This window comes from Drosophila persimilis, unplaced genomic scaffold, assembly GCF_003286085.1.
Source record: "Drosophila persimilis strain 14011-0111.01,24,50 unplaced genomic scaffold, DperRS2 tig00000622-arrow-arrow-pilon, whole genome shotgun sequence".
NCBI classification, from domain to species: domain Eukaryota; kingdom Metazoa; phylum Arthropoda; class Insecta; order Diptera; family Drosophilidae; genus Drosophila; species Drosophila persimilis.
The window spans coordinates 2,266,275-2,287,618 of record NW_020825326.1 but is presented as its reverse complement, the minus strand read 5'-3'; the positions used below and the strand labels follow the sequence as shown (position 1 = coordinate 2,287,618).

The 21,344-nt window shown below is 44.4% G+C and overlaps 1 protein-coding gene across 2 annotated transcripts; it reads left to right on the top strand.

Annotated features, from left to right (window-relative positions):
- Nucleotides 1–300: 300 nt before the first annotated feature.
- LOC6602611 (aryl hydrocarbon receptor nuclear translocator-like protein 1) lies at nt 301–21,148 on the top strand. Of its 2 annotated transcripts, XM_026990816.1 has the most exons (10): nt 301–596; nt 7,939–8,471; nt 11,606–12,714; nt 17,564–17,727; nt 17,796–18,153; nt 18,226–18,418; nt 18,480–18,711; nt 18,791–19,624; nt 19,705–19,844; nt 19,920–21,148. In XM_026990816.1, exons 3-10 carry the CDS (start codon nt 11,615–11,617, stop codon nt 20,085–20,087), a joined length of 3,189 nt encoding a protein of 1,062 aa, XP_026846617.1. In that variant the 5' UTR covers nt 301–596; nt 7,939–8,471; nt 11,606–11,614; the 3' UTR covers nt 20,088–21,148. The 2 variants fall into 2 exon arrangements, with proteins under 2 accessions (XP_026846617.1, XP_026846618.1); XM_026990817.1 differs by lacking the exons at nt 301–596; nt 7,939–8,471; nt 11,606–12,714 and adding an exon at nt 17,034–17,065.
- Nucleotides 21,149–21,344: the final 196 nt, after the last annotated feature.

The following is a 21,344-nucleotide window of genomic DNA, read 5'->3' as shown; positions in this document are numbered from 1 at the left end:
GACATCTCTCTCCCTCCCTTTTTCTGTCTCTCTCTTTCGCACGCCCGCTTTGAGAAAGCGCTGAGCAAGCTTTTTCTTGTACTGGTATTTAGCTTTCATGCAGCTGATTCGCTCGCTCTCTGCTCTCCTCTCTGTCGCTGCCACTGCTCTGCTCTGCTACGGCCTGGTCTGGCTGATTAGTTTAGTTTGTGATTTCAATATATGTAATTAATTTTTGTTTCTGTAGCGGCTCGGGACGGACGCGTCGCGACGTACGCTCGTTCGGTTGGTTCCCTCGAATCGCTGTTTCTTTCTCGCTGTTTCTCATTCTTATTTATTATTATTATTATTATTTTTTCTGTGAGAGCGAGTGTGTGTCTTTGTATGCGTGCGAGTGCTGTTTCGGTTTTTTGAAAATGCAAAGAACACGCTCGAGCAGCGTAAATGGCGGCGCCCAAACGCTAACCAATCGAATTGGAATATCAAACAGTGAGACCAAAGACCCAAAAAGCAACAGAGGAAACAGCAACACCAACAACAACATCAGCACCTGAAACACCGAAACACAAAATTGGGTGCACTGCTTCTTCTTTCCTATCAACGCTTTGGTGGTATATGTATGTGTTTAATTGTATGTGTGTTTTGTGTAAAGTTTGAAACAAAAAAAGAGTGAAACAAATGTGAAAATATTTCGAAAAACAAGGAAAAGTTAGACCACCAAGAAAATACGACTTACAGGGAGAGCTGTTTCGAGCGAATAGATTTCTAAACGACTGCAGAATCGACGTGCTTCTTCCTGTGATCGGAGTGTGTGCACCTCAGCGAGCTTTCACTGTACAAGACTGTAAATATAAAACGAGAAAATGCATGAACGTACATACATATGTATGTACAAGTATGTACAATTTTGTGTTGGAATCAGCTGCGCGCGCGCCTTTTGATCGCCTCGACGGAGCGTGATCGAAACCCGAGAACTAAAGCCTGGAAATGGCCAGCACCTCTGTTATTTTCTGTCTGGGGCTTAGGGAATGTTCAATTCACAAAATCATATTGCCTGAAATCCCAAAATCTGCTTAGCCAACGGCAAAAGCAACAACTTCAGGCAGACACACACAGAGGCAGACGACAGATACAGAGCCAGAGACATACAGTCACACAGACACAATCAATGAGCCAAGACAAAAAAAATTAACATATTAATGAATTTCCAGTTTCTTTTTTTGGTTTAGTAAATTTTTTATTTTTTTTTTTTGCCTTTTGACAAAATAATCAAACCAAAGAGCCGACGACTCTACCGACTATAAGGATACCCAAAGAGAGAATTAACACCGTACAAACCCGATTTTCCCCAGTCTTTTATTTGATTGATTTGAAACCACACATGCAAAATGGTGGACAAGCTCACAGATTTGGGAGCCAATTTATCAGTCCTCAATATTTCTGGAGGAATAATGGAATATTTAAATATCTACTATAAAGAAAAATCCCGAATTTTCTTCCAACCCTATTTGATTTCCTGAAAATTTGGAAAATGACTACGCATTTTGTATGATAACAATGAGGGCATTTCCATGCGCCAGAGTCTCATAAAAAGCGCTGGCAAAATTTCACATCTCTCGTCTGACGGGTGTACGAGATCAAGGTGCTCGTTCTGATAGCTGGACGGACAAGTGGAGTATAGCATGAATACAGTGTGTATACGGTTTATGGGGTCGCGAACCTCTGAACTTCCCCAGTACTCAGCCTCCACAGCACAACTGAGAATAAGGGGAAAAAGCTAATAATAATGGCGAATATTACAATTTTTAGGGGCAACATGAAGTAATAATAGCAAAACTAACACTTTTCGAATGGCTTGGCGTCCAATTCCGAGTTCCATTCAATAAAAAACGTTTCGTTTGGTTTTTTTTTGTCGAATTTTTTCGGTTTTATTTCAAGGTTTTCCTTGCCTTTTTATGTTTTATTTTTATTATTTTTGCTGGCTCTGCTTTTCGTTCCCGTTGTTGTTGGGCTGTTGTCCGAAATGTGGCTCTTGTTTGAGTGTGTGTTTTGTTTTGTTTTATGTTTGATAATTAATTTCTGCGTCGCATGTCTCACAAAAGTGTTGGCGGGGTGGGGAGTGGGGATGGGAATGGGGATGGGGACGGGCACGGGCACGGGGATGGTGGTGTAGATGGATATATGTAGGTATAGGGCTGATGTTAATTTTGATGTTGGCAATTGCGTCTCGAGGAGAATGTTTCAAATGTTGTTAATTATACATATATATAAATACATATATACATATGTACATACATACTATACACATGAGTGCTTTTTAACTTTTTTATATTCGCTTACTCACATACATAAATATGTACATATGTACATGCATACATACATATGTACGTATGTTTTATTAATTTTTGTTTTTGTCGCCTTCATACATTTTTTGCTGACGTCGCGTCTGAGAGAACAGCCAGGCAGGCAGCCCTGTTTAGCTGAGCGCTGGAGAGTGGCATACAGACAGGCGGAGGGAGAGAGAGAGAGAGAGAGAGAGTAAAAGCGAGGGCGAGAGCGCCGAGAAGCTGAAAGCTCGCCGTGGAAACCGCGTAGAGCGGGAGGCGCAGACAGCACAGCACAGCACAGAGCCGGAGCAGAGCCAGAGCTGTAGACAGACGGAGCAAAAGCTTCGGCCCGAGAAAAGCCGAACCTGTACTGAAGCAGACCTGAACTTGAGCAAGAGCAATTGATAACCTAACCTAGACAATAAATTGGTACTTTTCGCCGTATAATATTTCAAGGAGAGACGTTTTCAAAGACCCTCCTACACTCTAAGAAAAAATAAGAAGCAATCCAACAAAAATACAGCATATATTAATTGAGACTTTTAATAATTTTCTGTTACCCTAAGAGTAACAGGTATAAATATGAGGCATTTTAGTTTAGTTTTAGAACTCAGACATCAGAAATGGTTTTTATTATTGAGACATTTATTCTGTTGAACAGTTTGTTTGTTTTGAAACAAGTTTTTTGAAAACAATTGATGTGAAATTTGGAAAATTCAGCAGGTCTGGATTTTCCGAATCAGCTAACAATCTGCTGTGACACTGCTTTCGCCTGGGACTGCTTCGTCATCCGCAAGCAAAACGATTGGCCTATAAATTAGGCGCAATCAAATCGATCGAGCGAGAATTCCAAATGCCGCATGCCGAAACTGACAAAACAAAGGTTTATCGATGGATCGAATCTTAATTGGTTGAGAATTTTAATGGTGAGAGAGGGGGTCCCGAACATAGGATCTGAGATAGCTTGACGCCATCTTAGGATGGTATTCTAATCGAATCAGTATAGTCTGGATCGGTGTTTAGTGGGGTTCTATTATTTTCAGCGTATGAGTGTGCGCAATCTTTTCTACGGCACGTTACGCACACACCCAGTAAACATGCAACAATATAACATGATCCAGAGAGCACACGGAATTTATCTCGGAACGTGCTCAAGCCACAGAAGTCCACTGAAACCTCAAATGACCACGCTTTGGGCTCGCCTCACTCTCCCGCTCTATTTCTCTCTTGCCGTACCAGTCGCTCTCAAGCATGCCGCTATTTTTGGCCAGGCACCACCTGATGTCCCCAATATTGGCAAAAACATTGGTCGACGTCAGCGCCCTGGTTATCGTCAGCATTGGGCCAGGTCGAGGCAGGCGGCAAAGACAGACTCTGCAGCGAGAGCGAGACAAGGCAAGAGAGGGAGCAAGCAGTTGACACCGACTCAGCACGCAAAAGTTGAAGAGCAAGCAGTTGGAGAGGGAGAGGGGGAGCTTGTCGATGGTTTCCTTCTCTGTCTGTGTGTCTGTGTGTCTATGCTTGTTATTTTTGCTATTTTGGAGAATTGCGCGTAATTCCTTTGGTAAGCTGAAAGGACATTCTTTTGGGAGGGGTGGTGGGAGGGCAATGCGTGTAGCAATAGGTATTTTTGTGTGTAATCGTATAGCCCAGAACCTGTATCACATTCAATTAAATTGAAGATGAAATGGAACAAAATGGAAAGAACCCCTTAATGAGATTCCTCATATCCAGAACCGCAGCCAGACCACCCGCATCCCCACTGATCCTCTCCGGATGATCTATTTTGTCAGTTATTCCTCTATTTATAAATCAACCATCGAAAGACAGAGAGAGCGGTAGGAGCGGTAGGAGCGGGAGAGCGTTGAATCGCCGTATACGTAATATTGCGTATACGCCCCACAGTTCAAACTGAATCTAATCCGACGGAACGGGGGGCGTCGTGTAGAGCAACGTGGGCTGGGGAGGAGGAGATTATTTGATGTAACTTCAACTATTAGAAATGTAAACAAACCCACAAAGGAAGGGGTGGGGATGTGGCCGAGTTGGGAGAGGGACTGGGGGCTCAGCAAACGTCAAAGCAAATTATATAATTTATTTATTTTGTGCTCTCGCTGTCGTTTCGTGCTCTGCTCTCGCTTTTGTTATTCTTTTTGATAATCCCTCAACACACTCCCTCCCCCCATCACGCTTTACCACTCCCATCACTGCTAAATTGCTTTTTTGCCTTTTGCTCGCCAACATTTTTGTTGTTCGCATACTGTCTCATTTTTTTTCTTTTGGACGAAGCACTTGAATTTATTTTAATTTTTTTTCTACGTCGCGTCTGAAATGCAAATAAACCGAGTGCAAAAGCACACACGCCGACAGACAGAAAGAGAGAGAGAGAGAATTATTTGGGGTAAAAGAGATAGAAGCAAAGACGAGGAGGGGAGAACAAAAAAGTTTTTTTTTATATATTACATTTGAATTTTGTTGTGGTTTCTTTGCAATTACGGCCCGCAGTCGGTTGATTGACCCAGGCCCCAGACGCGGACCTCTGCGAATGGGACAGAAACAGAAACAGATGCAGATGCAGATGTAGATGCAGATGCAGAGAGAGTGCTGCATGTGGGTGGCGCTGGGGTAGGTGTGGGTGATGGGTGCAAATTGGTGCAAGATGGAATGGCGGTGCGTGTGTGTTGCCTGTCAACCGTAGCACGAACCATAGCAATGGGAAATACTCACAAAGATTTTTCCGGCGTGCGTGCCATTTTTCCGACAGAACTGTGCAAACAAACAGGCAAGCACGGCGCACAGTGCTTCCTCCATGCAGCGAACCAACGACGAAAACTACAAGTTTAACCGACTCTCAAAGGAATAGTTGATAAATTAGGTTTGAACATACTTTTGGCGATTTTTCGATACCCGATACTCAGAGTAAAGAGTAACGTCCAGAAGAAAGCGTCTATAAAGTATACATATGCTTGATCAGCATCAACAGCCGTTTCGATATAGCTTTCTCTGTCTGTCTGTCTATCTGTTCGTTCCGACGAGCGCCTAGATCTCAGAGATATCACACTTTTATATGCGTACTTCGAAATTACGGTAGAGAATAACCATATCTACCAGATTAAATTTGATTTAGATCGGATCATTATTGAAGCTACGCAACGCCTTCCACGCGCTTACTCATTTCCTCTCTCGCACTCTCTTCATCGTGCATTGTGCGCCCTCTGGGTGAGTGGAGCCATACTGACTGAGTATCGGGTATAAATGCAGAGTCGCTGCTCGCAACGTTCCCCTGCGGAGCTCTCACTGTAGCACTCGTTCAGACACACGCACTTGGGCGAACGCCCACACGTAGACGTCTGTCGTCTCCAGAGCTCCAGAGCTCCAGAGCGGCACACGCCCACCCACACTAAGCGCCTCCCGCAGCGAAAACATCAGTGGCTCATGATTCAGTTGTCCTTGCTTCACTCATGCATACACACATACATATGTACGTATGTATATACAAATGCATATACATAGTACATATCATACATACGTATGTACATATACATACATATGTATATGCTTATGGGTGCGTGGGAATGTGCTGCTTTGTGAGCTTTTTTCCAGGAACAAGAAGTTGAGCAAAAAGAAGCAAAAGTCCTATCCCCCAAAGGAGGTCGGTGAATTTGATTTGGAATGGCAAGCGCCACTTGAGTTTAATTCACACAACCAGACACTGCCGTACATCCGTATACTTTTCTGTACAAGTGTGCGTCGTTAGTTCTGCTTAGGAGCTTAGGAAATTCAGTTCAGACAGAGCCTTGAAATACAGGACATTATAAAAGGAGTCGAGAGAGATTATGCATTGCAAAGAATTGGCTTGGGATTCTTGGGTGAGACTATGGAAAATAATAGATTTTTAATCGGACTGAACCAGAAGGTTTTCCAGATGATATTGCTCGGGATATTGATCTATGGGATCTTTAGAAACAAGTATAGGAAAGATTTACTTACATGTGTACATACAGAAGAGACTAACTTATGTTAATGCGACTTCTATTATCCGAATGAATAATCAATCTGGCTCGAAGGACCACAAATGATGATCTTGCCGATTTGAGCTGTAAATCCCAACTGATTGATGGACTGGACATGTGCTTATGAATGTGTGTACACATGTACATACATACATATGTATATAGGAAGCTATAACCCATTCACAAGCTAAGACAACGATCTCCTCTATGCAATATCATCAACAGTTGCTCTACAAACTCCATACTAAAATCTCTGCTCGTGATTTCTCTCTGTGAGATTCTCTCACGTGTGAGAACTTTTCTTCGAGCAATACTGGTACATATTGACTGACATAGCCCCTGCACCCGCCCTACACACCTCCACAAACCCCTCTGACTGCTGTTAACTGCGACGCGACTCCAACCGGTTTATATTTTCATAAAAAGCCTCACGCGAGCCACAAAACAATGAAATATATAATAAAAAACGAATTCTAGAAGCATTTAACAGCAGCAACAGAGAAAATAAACAACAAAGCAACAGGTGAAAGCCCCGATTCGATCAACAAAAACATTTTTGTGTTGGTTCCTACCCGTACATATTTGTACATACATATGTACATACATATATAAATTAAAGTATTCCGTTGATTAGCAAAACAGCAGACGCAAACCGCAGCAACATCTAAATTACATTTGAATCAAGTCTTGAAAAGAAACAACAGGTCGGATACCATGATACAATGAAAGATATTAGAGAAGTTCTGCCGCATTCGTTTACGAAGTTTCTTCGATCTGCGAGGGTTGAATACATATATTTATTAATTCAATTTAGTATTGCTAATTCAAGGACTTCTATTAAAAATTGAATTAAAAACCTTCGAACATAAAAAAAAAAAGTTTACAAAAAGTGTTTGTTTGTATCGAATTTGTTGTTTTGTTACTGCAGTGCACTTGTGTGAACAAGCCATAAAACATAATAAAATCAAGAAACTCGAAATAAAAATAAAAAATTCTTTTTCAACGCGCTTCTTCTCCTTATGTTTCTTTAGCAACAACAATTGAACACTTGCTGGAAGCTCGTTACGAACACAACGGCAACACATCCAACACCAAAAACTACCTCCAGCTGTACAAATATTGACAGAATACCCGCAACAACAACAAAAATACACAACAAATATAAATTTATATGCAAATTATAAGAAGTGCAAAAGTGAAGAGATCGGGCAACAAAAAAGCAGCTACAGGTCGAAAATGTGACTGAAAACCTACTCCCTATTCCCGTCCGCCAAAATAATACTGGAATATGTAGTGCAGGATAATTAGCCAATTGAAAATGTATTCGGCGTGTGAGTTAAAGACACCTGCTCTTCAGTAGAGTATAAGTATAAAATATCATGCAAGTACACAGGAAACTAAGTTACCTGAAATGCTATAACCAGTTACTAGCTAAAAAACAACAAGAAACTAGCTTAATAAGCTATAACCGAATACCGTGAAAATACAAAAAAAAGTGAAAGTACCAGAAAATACTAAAAGGAACATACTTCAAGTATAATTGTACCATGCAGTGGTCTTTGTTTTGTTGTTAATTTTCTTTTCAAATAAACATACGTACATATATTTCAATCAAAAAGCACGCAAATTCAAGTACAAAGAACCACAGATAGGGCTAGCAAGAAAAACCGACTCAACAAAAAGTACGGCAAGAAGATAACAACTGTAATTGCAACTGCACAACAGAGCTATCAGTACAACAACAAAGTAATACAAAATATATAAATTGCTAATATCACCCACCCCCCCTGCCCAGCGCGCTAGCTGGCAAGCCCCTCCTGGACGCACCACTCCGAAATCCGAAATCCCTCACTGTAGGCAGACAGAGCGAGACGGACAGTCTTGTCTGTCCAGAGACAGAGACAGAGACAGAGGAAGAGAGAGGAGCGGGCAGCAGACAGCGGCAGTGCCATTGAAATAAACAAACTGCACAGACAGCGCGCGCGAGAGAGCGAGCGAGCGAGCGAGCGAGCGAGCGGGAGGAGAAAGCTTGCATCCAGCCCCAAAACACAGCAGAGCAGAGCAGAGGAGAGCGGAGCAGAGCAGTTTAGGAGCGAGAAAAAGCTTTCGAACGCTCGCTTCATGCAGAAGGCGAAGAAACATCGCAAAATATGTAAGTGAAATTGATTTTTGCTTCTCTCCAGCCGTCTCTCCATCTCTTTTTCGCTTTTATTTGATTGTTATGGTTGTTGTTATTGTTACCGTTAGTGTTGCACATAAATATTTAATGATTGATTTATGTTGGGCTCAAGGCTGAAGGTCGGTGGGCAGAGGAGAACGGGGAGTGGGGAGTGCGAAGTGGGCAGAAAAAGGTGGTGAATGCGCTGTGAGAGTTGATGAAATTGCAACCGTTACATCTGCACGGTAACTCCTCTCTCCTCGTAGTGAAAGCTCTCTCGGGCATCTCTCCTATGAGCAGTCATCCATTCCAATGGCTGTTAATAGTTGGCTTTAAAACTAGCTTCCATTATGACGGTTTCACCTTCAGTGCGGCCAAGATCTCTGGCCATCTCTGGATCTCTACTGGCCAGAACATCTGGCCTTTCTCTTGGCCAGACGAACTGTGGGTGCATCACCCAGAGGGCTCATTCTGCATTCGTTCTTATGTACTATGTACTTAGGTAGTTATTAAATTATTAAAAATGGTCCTTGCTTGGAGGAATATATTCGTACTCATAATGTGAGCCATACCCCACATAATAGCTGCCCTAGGCTGACCTCAGCGTACCTCTCACAAATCAACAAAAACCATTTGTGGGTGTCTGGCCATGGTCATTGGCCCAAACACAATCGAGAAGAGCAAACAAGCGTCGGCGTCGGCGTCGGCGTCGTCGACACTGGCGGCTTATCAAAAGTCATATTCATGTTAAATACGACGATTATAATTGCCCAACACACACTCTCCAAACCATACAAATATCATATCTAGATTACACAGCGGGCTGAGGCCTAATCGAGCGGAACCGGCAACGTTTCTCCGCCTATGCTCAATAGGATGATATGGAAGTCGTACAGTCATACTTACATATGTATCATCTATCAATAGACGAACGACTATGCCATTGATATCGGTAGATTTCTTAATATTGCATAAGAATAACATCGTGATTCTAGAGAACTAGTTTTTATTTACGATACATCCCATTATGAAAATTAAAACTTAAACTTATTTTGATATCTGGACAAGATATATGTAAGGCTATAAAAATTGATAATTTCATTTGTGGTTTGATCAGTGCCTTATCTTCGCTTTCCATGATAACATTCAAGCGAGGGATCACTATCTCGGGGAAGCATACACTTGTCGACACTCTGCTGCGGACCATCCTCCGAGACTCGCTACACTATGTGTCCGCTCCTTTAATTTCCTAGATTTCATTTCACTCATTATAAGCCGTGCAAAAAGCGATTTGCAAACGACGGCGTCGACGCCGTCTAGCGATTTTGGCAGCAATTGACATGTCTCTGTCTAGTCTCCTTCTCGCTGCCCCTAATATTTGGCATGCACTCGAGAACAATTACAGAACAAAGTATGAAGCGAGAAAAAACAAATAGGCGCACTACAGTCGAGTATTCCGACTGGGTGATACCCGCTGTGTGTTCTTCGGGTGCTTCAAGTGGATCTCACCCGCTCGGCTTGACGATTTCTGTCCGAAGAAGGGTCAGTCAATCCTTTCATTCATGCAACAAGTTAGACATGGAATATTATGTATTTTTATGTAGAACAGTGGAAAGTAATTGCTCCTGCCTGTTTTCTAATATACCTGAACATTCTACAGGAACAACGTGTATGATAATCAGCTAAAAATAATAACACTCGAATTGCATATTAGTTACTTTCTTGTCAAGTATTTGTTCGGGTTCCGTATTTGCTCAGCCCCCACATTCCCAGTGCCAGTGCCAGTGCCAGATACTCGTACTCCAAGATTGTAAGCAGGGGAAAGGCGAAGCACTTCCCAGTGCAGGTGTAGGGGGGGGTTGACTATAACTAGACTGAGATAGGGAAAAGCAACGGAAGCGCGCAGGAATATGGCCAATCAAAGGGAGGATGGGTCTACTATTTAAATAAATGAAAGATATGACTGTCTCCGTACTGTCTGCACCTTGTCCATCTAACATACTCGTAAGTTTGTTTGTTTCTCCTATCATCTGTCCGTAGACTGTCTGTGGTCTGTTTTTCTCAACTGTTGTCTAACCGCCCTGCTTCTGTATATCTCTTACCAATTTCTGGTAGACCAAAGATAAATCATATATGTGCTCTTAAATTGTGGCTGTCAAACATTTGATTGTCTATTCGATGGAATGATATTATTCATGAATGGACACTCCCCATTTTCTAAGGTAAATATAGCTGTTGAATGGAAATAGGATATCGAATTCAAGAGAGAAGAAAAAACAAGAAACGGATACAATTTCCTTCAGTCTTCACACCAATTCAATCACGGCCAATTCCTCCCCTGGTCATACTCGTCCGAATCAGAAGCATGATATATGTATCTACATACATAAATATGTGTGACAAAGGAAATGGAATGGACAAAGCGAGGAGTAAATATAGTTCAAAGATCTGCCGTGAATCCGCCGATGCATATACATATGTCGTATGTATGTCCTTGGCTCGGTGTTGAATACGTATGTATATATGTACATGTGTATCTGTGTATACACTCACTTACCTACTTATGTATACATGTAGTATTTATATACTCGGATCTGTAGCTTGAGTATTATTTATAGGTGGCACTAGGACAAGAGTCGCATATAAATAACCAAGAATATGTATGTTTCACTAGTTCTTTGACTTTTACTTTTTTGTCATACACTTGCGCCCTTCACGGTACCCTCCCTCGCCGCCCATGACTCACAGTCGTTTATTGCCGCTAGAATTTTACGAGTTCGATCATAAAAAAGTTTGGGAACGTCCAATTGGATTTCTTTTTAGTTTCATTTTGATCTATTTTTAATTTCAAATATCATTTCGAAAACAAATGGAAATGGAAACAAACGAAAAATCGAGAAACAGTAGTAACAAAAGCAACAACAATTTAACAATTAAATAATCAGCAATCGAAATATTTGATTCCGTAATTGAAATTACGGGATGCTTATAAGCTGCCAGGTCAAGCTCCCACTGATGTAAGTCTCATCTCCCGATCTCTTTCTTTCCCTCACTCTCTCCTTCTCTCTCTCTCTCCTCTCTCTCTCTCTCTCTCTCTCTCTCTCTCTCTGTCTACCTATCTGTTTCAGCTGGAGAACATGGAGGAGACGACCCGCAGCAGAAACTCCTCCACGAGTCAGAGTCAGGACGTTGAAGACCTCCAGCAAGACATTCCCTACTTTGGCGAGCCACCTGCGCCGACACCGCGAGCTGCTTCCGCGAGTGGAACCGCAAGTAGCACTGATTTCGGAACTGAAAGCGGGTTTGACACCGACCTCCTTTCGCTGGGGAAAACCGATTGCAACCTGGCCGAATACGATCCAAGCGCCATCGACTGGGATCCGGACACAGATGCCGGGGACGCGGAGCCTGAACTAGCTCCGGAACTGAAACTGCAACCGAAAACAGCCGGCAGAACAAATCAGGGAGGTGAAAGTGTCGGTGTCGGGGTCAGTGGCAGAGATGCTATAGATGATGTAGATGGCGATGATAGCAACGGACTGGACGACAGCTACCCGGACGAGAACGAGAGCTCTGTGCTAGGCTCCGACTACGGAGTGAGCGGCAGCGGGAGTGCTGCCAACAGCTACTACCAGTCGCCAACCCCTTCCAACTGCGAACTGATGCTGCGACCGCCATCAAGTTCAGTGTACCATTTCAACTACCGATCGCCGGCCAGTCCAGTGCCCGGGATGGGAATGCCGGCTCCTCCTGGAGGATCGCCGGCGGGTTCGAGCTCAAGCGGGGGCGGCCGCCTGCATCCCTATGCACATTCCCCGGGCCTGTCGCAGGGTCCGCACGGAGCGGCCTCGCCTAGCTTCTATCCGAATATGTGGTATCCCAATTCACCGTACAGTTCGGCCGGAACGGGATCTGGAGTCGGAGTGGGAGTCGGAGTTGGAGTCGGAGCCGGTGTTACTCGCTATGGTGGCTACGGCCCGGCTGCAGGAGGAAGTCCCGGAACTGGAACGGGAACGGGACCAGGACCCGGCTTTGGAGCTCATACGGCTCACCGGCATCCGCTGCATCATCAGTATCCACATATGCCAGTGCCGCATCCGCATCCGCATCCGCACCAGCACACGCATCACCATCCGCAGCTCCAGCACCAGCACCAGCACCCGCACCCGCACCCGCACCAACATCCACACCCGCATCCACACGAAACCATGATGGAGATGTTTCAGCTTTCAAATAGGTGAGTCCCCCAATCCTCCCTTAGATCCGCCAACCTCCCCCTTTTGCACTCTTCGATCATCCGACACTCTGTCTCTCTGATCCCCCACTGTGCAAATTGAGACGGAATCCACCCGTGGCCGAGCCGCAGGCACCAATTTGCTTCCCATTCATACGTCCTACGCACTTCTTTCCACACCACCCGTTGAGTGTCTAGTCTGATTGGAGATTGCCCCTCTCAATTAGCCGCTGACGTCGTTGACATTTCTCCCTTAGGCTCCCTCCCACGTTTGAGGCACACTTGTGCCGGGTCCCGGCCCTCGAGAAACCTCTCTGCGGCTGATTAGTCCCATGGTGCAGATGCAGGAGGTCGTTATATTTTTATCAAATTTCTGTTTTGTTCCCTGATTTATTTTCGTACTCAAGACGACCCGCGACCACATTCGGATCCTCATCTTTCATCATTTTGACCAATTTGCGGCTAGAAAAGAGCTGCACACGCGTGCATGCCCCCAGTCCCTAGTCCTCTCCACCCCACGGCAGCCCCCTCCACTGATTGACAGACCATAAACAGAATACGGAATTTGTTTCCTTATTTACTTTGCAATATTTATGTTTGTACTCGTATTTGCTTTTTCTGCTGCTGTACTCGTACGCGTAATGACTTTTCCCAAATCCCATGCGTTTCGATGGGTTCGCATAGCCGTCCCTGTCGCACTGCTGTATTTCCCATGTCTCTGCTTCTGCATGGTTTCAAGGTCGCAGTGCAGCGCGGTGCAGCGCAACAGAGAGCGGGAGCGACAGGGAGTACAGTTATCGCTTACATTGTAGCAACAGGCAGCACACAGTGAGAGAGGCCGAACACTTGGCGTAGCTCTGCCTCGCTTTGCCATTCAGCGGAAAATGCAACAAGTTGTGTAAACACACGCTCACACATTCTGATGGCGGACACATACTCGTGCACAATGACATGCACACGGAATGTTGCTGGCAATCAGCTGAAGACCTGGCACATCGAGCGGCCAAAACCACACGTTAACTGACCACTTGTCCCGCACTAGAACCACTAGAAGCGTCGCAACAAGTGCACCCGAGGTGTAGGGTGTAGTCAGTGGTGGGATACCAACGAAGGCGCTGCAGCAAGAACATCAAATCAAAAGAATAGATCATATAGTAATAGTCTTATTATTGACTACTTAATGAAATAGAGCAGCGATGGGTCCCAACTCCAAGATATGCCTGACGCACAAGCTAAAAGTGCAGAAGAGACTGCCCGACTACACACCTGTGTGCGCCCCAGACTGGGACCGAGAATGGGGGCTCGAGTCGACTCGAGCTGATTATTATACCCGATACTCAAAATGAGTATTGGGGTATATTAGATTTGTGGTAAAAGTGGATGTGTGTAACGTCCTGAAGGAATCGTGTCCGACCCCATAAGGCATATATATTCTTGATCAGCATCAATAGCCGAGTCGATTGAGCCATGTCTGTCTGTCCGTCTGTCCGTCTGTCCGTCCGTCCGTCTGTCCGTCCGTCCGTCTGTCCGTCCCTATCAGCGCATAGTGCTCAAAGACTATAAGAGCTAGAGCAACGACGTTTTATATCGCACTCACCCTTTGTCGTGTCGTTTAATATTCGCGCCGTCTGCCGGAGGAGAGCCATACTGACTTAGTATCGGGTATAAATGTAGAGTTGCGGTCTCCGCAGCAAACACACAACGTTCCCCCTCGTTTTATTTACTTTTGAAAACACATAAAGTGGTGGTCCCGTTTTTTGCATAACGCAAGCTTCTTCTGTTTTGAAAACGAAACATTATATATAATTTATTTATATATACATATATTATATTTTTTTTATAACCCAAAACTTTAAAGTGGGAAATATTTGGTCAGGACAACAACAATTTTCTGTAACTTATAGGACAATTTTTGCGCATAACAGTACAAATGTGCGCGTAACACGGACTGTGCTCGTAGCATGCGCATAACAGAACATCTGGGAAAAGACAGCTGTTACGCTCCGCATATATTTAAAGATGTAGGTGCAACAAATTCATTTTTGTACCATTAGTAATTTAATTTTCATTGTGCATGCTGTTGCTCTCAGTTCGTCAAACTTGTTAAATACACAGGTTTTGCATCTAAGATGCCTTGATCTTCTTAACTCGTGCACTTTCTGTCGTCGTTTTGCTTCAAAACAAGCAATTTAAAAAAAACCCAATTTCTATCACGCTGTATATTTTTTAAGAAACCAGATCAGCTGTTTTTGTTGGCCAGAATCAATGAGAAAATTAAGCATATCGATGCCAAAATTTGTGAAAACGGGAGCACCTAAAAGCGAAAACGAAACGTTTTGGCTGAAAACGCAAGACTCAAAAGTAAGCGAAAACAGGAGCCTGCCTGATTATTTGATTAACTTTAATGTGAAAACATGTTAAAATACGACAAAGTTCACTTCTGCCAAATGTCTTGCTGTGCATTTTCGGAGCTCCCTTGAAACATTTCAACACCCCCATTGCTTTAGCTTTGATTCCATCCCAATTGGCAAATCGCACTTCATTCGAGTGCAAGCTTCCCTTGATAGAGGACCGCAAAATATTTTTGTTGCATTTACTTGGTTGGTGCGCGTTCTGCCCATGCACGTGAATAGTTCTTGTAGCCGACCCTCGTCGAGTCTTACAAATTATCTACCGATAACTTCTTGAAGACTTTGAGTGCCGCTCCTCATTATTTTAGCTCAAGTTCCCCCCTTTTGGGACGCTGCTGCTAAAATTCACCCCGAAAATAGCACGAAGTACTCTTACTTCAGTGGATTGCAATTGGTTCTCTTTGGCACCGATGCTCAGGATTATCAATTATTACGAGTTATTGTGCTTGGAACGTGCTACTCCTGGAGTACGCTACTCCTTCACTTTTATGTACTAAATACATATGTATGTAAGTGTTTAAGTGCCTTACATAAATGATGCTTTCACAAGTATTATATTCGTATCATTTTAGGATCCAAGCGAGAGCGTTTTGTAGTGTTAAGTCTCGCATTTGACTCGTGTGGGATATCATTTGTGAGAGTTTGGTTTGCTGGGTATATATATGCATACATATACCTATTCCTGACGAGAATACCTGCACATCAACAGAGGAGTCGATATTTGTACACACATTCACCGTACACTGTATGTTCTTCCACACCTAACACAAAACTATATTTATGTATATGCGGCACTCAAAGAGCATGGGGATGTATTCAATGCATGTAAATATATGTAACAGACAGAACCATGATCGCTGTCCAAAGTCATGTCTGACTGTCCGTGCGTCTTGATGAGTTAGAGTTAGCGCAACAGGAATCCTGTGGTATCCCTCTGAAAGAAGTGCATTTGAATATTTTTTACGCCACCTCAAATTCGGAATAAAATACAAGAAAACATACATAAATCTAATATGTAGAGTACTGAGTAGAAAAGTGCCCATCGTAAGGACTACTCGTATTTTTGCATGGGTGTCAGATGATGGCGATTTTGTACGAGTATTTTCTAAAAGTTAGGCAGCCTTCCGGACCGAAATATGAACATAACTACCATGGGAAAACAGACCCATATTGGCGGATATTAAAGAGTCGGAATATCAAAAATACCTTTGGGTTATGATTTTGTTTACATTACTCGTGCACCTCGTTGCGCGCTCTGTGTGTGTGCACTCGTAGTTTGCGAACTTGTTTTGCAATTGCGTTCTAAAATAAATTACATCAGCGAGCGGGGTGAACGCAACAATGTAGTAGCCATTGCTAATCGAACGCAATGCTCTCACATTTCCGTATAAATTACTCATCGGAGGGGTAGCCGGACGGTCGGACAGAGGGGAGGGAGAGAGAACTTTATGTAATCAAAAGTGGTAGCCAAGGAATAGCGTTCAAGACGATGGCGCCAATCGAATCGATCCGAAGCGAACAGAGCCGAAACGAACGTGATCATTGCACTTACATCGCTTCCAGTCGCCCCTTCGCTCCACCACCCGGACGGAAGCCAGCTGTTGCTGATTATCGTTTGACGAACTGACGGAGTCGGGTACCCCGTTGTCGTCTAGCCGGGTAGTGCATAGTACATGCCCTGAAATAGTGTCGGCTGGGTAACCCCCGACCAAATGCCAATTCATGAGCCGTGCATACACCCTATATACGATGGACGGACAGAATACAGACGAGCCGGCAAAGCTTTCCAGTGCATTGCTTGGCACAATGTCGTTGTCGTGCCCGCTCTGAAGGGGAGATACATAAGCCGCCGGCTCGATTGGCTTGTTCAGTCTGGATGACGTCAAGTGTCACCTTTGTTGAGTATTTGGATTCTCTTATAGCTATATGGCCGACCCTATAAAGTATATTCACAAATATATGTATGCTTGATGAGCATCAATAGCCCATCATAGTCATGTTCGTCTATCCGTCCGTTCTTCTGTCAGTCTTGTTTAACGCTGAGCTAGTTCGTAGAGACTACTAGATCAACTGCAACCGGATTATAGACAGAATGGAGAAGCTGCCTCGCGAACTATCTCTCTCTCTCTCACACACACACAGAGTAGCTTAGGTTTATTTACCTAACTCTCGTTACTTCTCTTTCTCGATCTTCACCTCCAGCTCTATTTAATTGAGACCTGTAGAAGCTCTCTTCCCTTTCTACAATCTCAGTTTAGACTGGCGTATTTTGGCTCATACTTCCGGCCGGCTTAATTCTCATTATATTGTATCAGTCATTACCTACCCTAATGTGAAATAGATTTCCTTTCTGTCCTGTTGCCCAACTTTACATAACAGTAACCATTGCCGTTTATAACCTAATTTACACATGCAACCCTGTCCATTTGTTTCCTTTAAAGCGGCCGGGAGGCACGCAACCGGGCCGAAAAGAACCGACGCGACAAACTAAATGGCTCAATCCAAGAGCTCTCCACGATGGTGCCCCATGTGGCTGAGTCGCCGAGACGCGTGGACAAGACGGCCGTGCTCCGTTTTGCTGCCCACGGACTTCGGCTGAAGCACGGTAAGTGGATCCCAACAAAGATCAATGATAGAGCCAGCGATGACGGTACTAATGGGGACTTCCTACAGCCTTCGGCAAGACATTGCAGCACCAGCGCCCACAGATCACAGACACCCTGATGGGCATGCTGGACAGCTTCTTCCTTACCGTAACCTGCCACGGCCACATCTTGCTGATTTCATCGAGCATCGAGCAGCACCTTGGCCATTGTCAGACGGACCTGTACGGCCAGAGCATCATGCAGATTACCCATCCTGAGGACCAGAACATGCTCAAACAGCAGTTGATCCCCACAGAGCTGGAGAATCTCTTCGATGTTCACGCCGCAGACTCAGAAGCGGATGGAGAGCCGCGACTGCGCAGTAAGTCCGAGGAGGACTACATCGATCGAAAACTGCGCGAGGACAGGCGCAGCTTTCGCGTGCGGTATGTGTCACTGGGATTTCTGATCCAAAGGCTTCCTTAAACAGCAGCTTGAACTTCTCTTAATTTCTCTAGATTGGCTCGTGCAGGGCCCCGTTCGGAACCAACAGCCTATGAGGTGGTGAAGATCGATGGTTGCTTCCGCCGGAGTGACGATGCGCCTCGTGGCGTCCGCTCCAGCACCTTCAGCTCGAGCCTGCAGCTGATTCGGAGGACGCGAGGTCGCGATGATGTCATTCCTCTGCACACGATCAGCGGCAACGATATTGTATGCTTGACTATCTCTCCGGGAATCCACGATCACTGATACCGCTCTTTCTCTTCTTTAGGTTCTGACTGGCTGTGCTAGGATCATCCGTCCGCCGAAGATCGCCAGCCGGCTGATCGATGCGAACTCGCTGGAGTATCGCACTCGCCACCTGATTGATGGACGAATCATCGACTGCGATCAGCGAATCGGCATTGTAGCGGGCTATATGACAGACGAGGTGCGCAACCTGAGTCCCTTCACCTTCATGCACAATGACGACGTACGCTGGGTGATCGTGGCCCTAAGACAGAGTAAGAATCTCTCTCGTTGATCTCTCAAGTGATCTCTTTAGAAATTCCATTTAATCGTAACCCATATAATCTGTTTCAGTGTACGACTGTAACAGCTCGTATGGTGAGTCCACGTACCGTCTGTTCACCCGGAATGGAAACATCATTTACCTGCAGTCCAAGGGTTACCTGGAGATCGACAAGGAGACCAACAAGGTTCATTCGTTCGTATGCGTCAACACATTGCTGGACGATGAGGAAGGCAAGCGGCGCGTCCAAGAGATGAAGAAGAAATTTTCGGTGATAATCAACACGCAGATTCCCCAGTCAACCATTGATGTGCCCGCCTCTGAGCATCCTGCGCTGCTGGAGAAGGCCGTCATGCGACTCATCCAAAATCTGCAGAAGTCCAACGAGGACCCGTCTCAGCTGGATGGTGATGAGGATGATGAGGATGAGGAGGACGACGACGACGACGATGACGAGGATGATGGCGGTCGCAGCATGTCCGAGTTCGGAGAATCCTATCAACATCACCATCATTCGCGTCCGCATCACAGCTCCTTCCTGGGCCACTCATCAGTTTTGTCGGAATCCCGCCATGGTCAGGGCAGCTCCAAGACCCCGCCTTTGGCTCTAGTTCCCCCCGAAGCTTCCTCCGTAAAGTCCTCAATTTCAAAGAGCATCAGCGTGGTCAATGTGACGGTAGCTAAGCATCTGCGGAGCATTCAAAGCTCGGCACTAAAGTCACCAAGCTCCCTACCTGAATGCACCTGCCATGGAGGCGGCGACGCCCGCTCCCAATGCGACCTGTGCCAGGTACCACTGACACCCGACCCAAATCCAGTGGGACCTTCCCTAAAGAGGAGCAGCTCAGCCTTGGAGGAACCGAAGGATGTTAAGGTAGCAAAGCGCTGCTTTATGCCCAGCACAGGTGAGCTTCTATCCAGGTTATTCCTGGATGGATCCCTAAGTAAATCTACTGACACCTGACACGTCTGTTCTTCCTTGCAGAGATCGAGCATGTGCTGAACACCTCCCTGGACCATATTGGACGAAAGCTATCTCATCAGCTGAATGTAGCCAGGAATCTACGGGACCAGGGCAATCGATACGAGCTGCCTCATGCCAATCAGCGTTTCGATGAGATTATGGTAAGTGATCTCACACTCTACGGATCACCTTTGATGACAGCCTGGTATATAATTCGAATTATTTTGAACCTGCAGCAGGAGCATCAGAAGCAAAGTGAACTGTTTGTGAACATCAAGAGCGAGTACGAGGTGCAGCTACAGAACAAGGCCAACAATGCCACTGCAACTAAGAATTCGGATTCCGAGCCACGTAGACCGGATCAGGATCTGGATCCAGGTCAGGATCAAGCCAGGCCGTCCTAAACAGACAGGGTGGCAGAGGATAAAGACAAAGACAGACAAGAGAGAAAAGAATCGGCTCTCAACTGAAGAAGGGTTTCATCAATGATGTGATAACACTGTCTTGGCAGCAAGCTCAACAAAATGATGGAACACATAGTTTTATTCTAGTTTGAATCTAGTTGGATCCGATCTGCTGCTGCTTTTCAGAAAGCAGCAACCACTACTACTGAACCCATGAGTGAGCATGAGACAACGTACATACAATACTTTTTAAATGCCTGCCGGCCACACAAGCCCTCCTTCCCAGGCCACTCACACGCAGCCCACACAGGCAGACAGGCATACATACATACTTGTTTGTTCGTTGTTTTAACCGTTATGTACCAGGTAGAGTTAGTCACATATGTATGCATACAGAACGCATAAATGTGTAGAGCTAGTGGTCGTTAACTTCAATTTAGAGTCGTCGCACTCCGAAGAGTGTTGGGAAGTGGATGTGAAGGATAAACAATTATTAGTCTAAATCGGAATACAATTAAACTATACTATATACCTATGTACCATACATTATGCATGTTGCAGCATGTGCATAACCAAAACTAAACGTGATAAAAGACTGTTACCAACTACATACATACATATGTACATAGATACAAACATACTTGCATAATTATACAAAACTAAAATGTAAACAAATTTCGGTTAAACTATACTATGTATGTACATATGTACTTCCACACACATGTGTGCGTATATGACGTAGTTAAACTAAATATACTACTGTACGAACATTTTTTATAGATGTTTAATGTTGCTAGACTATAAGAGAATCCGGAATCGGATTCCGATCCCGATTCCCCCTCCCCACAGAATCAATATGTAAGTTAGAGAATGATTTTGGCAAGAACAACCATTGAAAGTGACCCAAGTACAATTTACAAAAAGTACGTGCATACATACATCCATATGTAAGTATATGTACATGTATGTGTACATACATCATTCATGAATATGTATATTGTACGATGTAAACCAAGTACACAAAACGAAGAAAAAAATAGATGGCGAAAAATATTTAGAGAACTATGTTAAATGTTTGTTATGCATTTGTTTTTTTTTTATCTAAATTAATATTAAAATAATGTATTAGAGAATAAACTTGTGTACCTACATATATACAAAACAATGAAATTACATGCACTGCATTAAGGAGAATCAAAGTGGGAAAATCATTTGAATTTAAATTTAAACAGCAACGGTAAAAGCTGCGCGCGTCTT

Coding starts and splice junctions, on each gene's coding strand:
- LOC6602611 (XM_026990816.1), top strand. CDS start 11,615: ATGGAGGAGACGACCCGCAGCAGAAACTCCTCCACGAGTCAGAGTCAG. Junction 17,728..17,795: donor CGGACTTCGGCTGAAGCACG/GTAAGTGGATCC, acceptor GACTTCCTACAG/CCTTCGGCAAGACATTGCAG. Junction 19,625..19,704: donor CTGCTTTATGCCCAGCACAG/GTGAGCTTCTAT, acceptor TCTTCCTTGCAG/AGATCGAGCATGTGCTGAAC.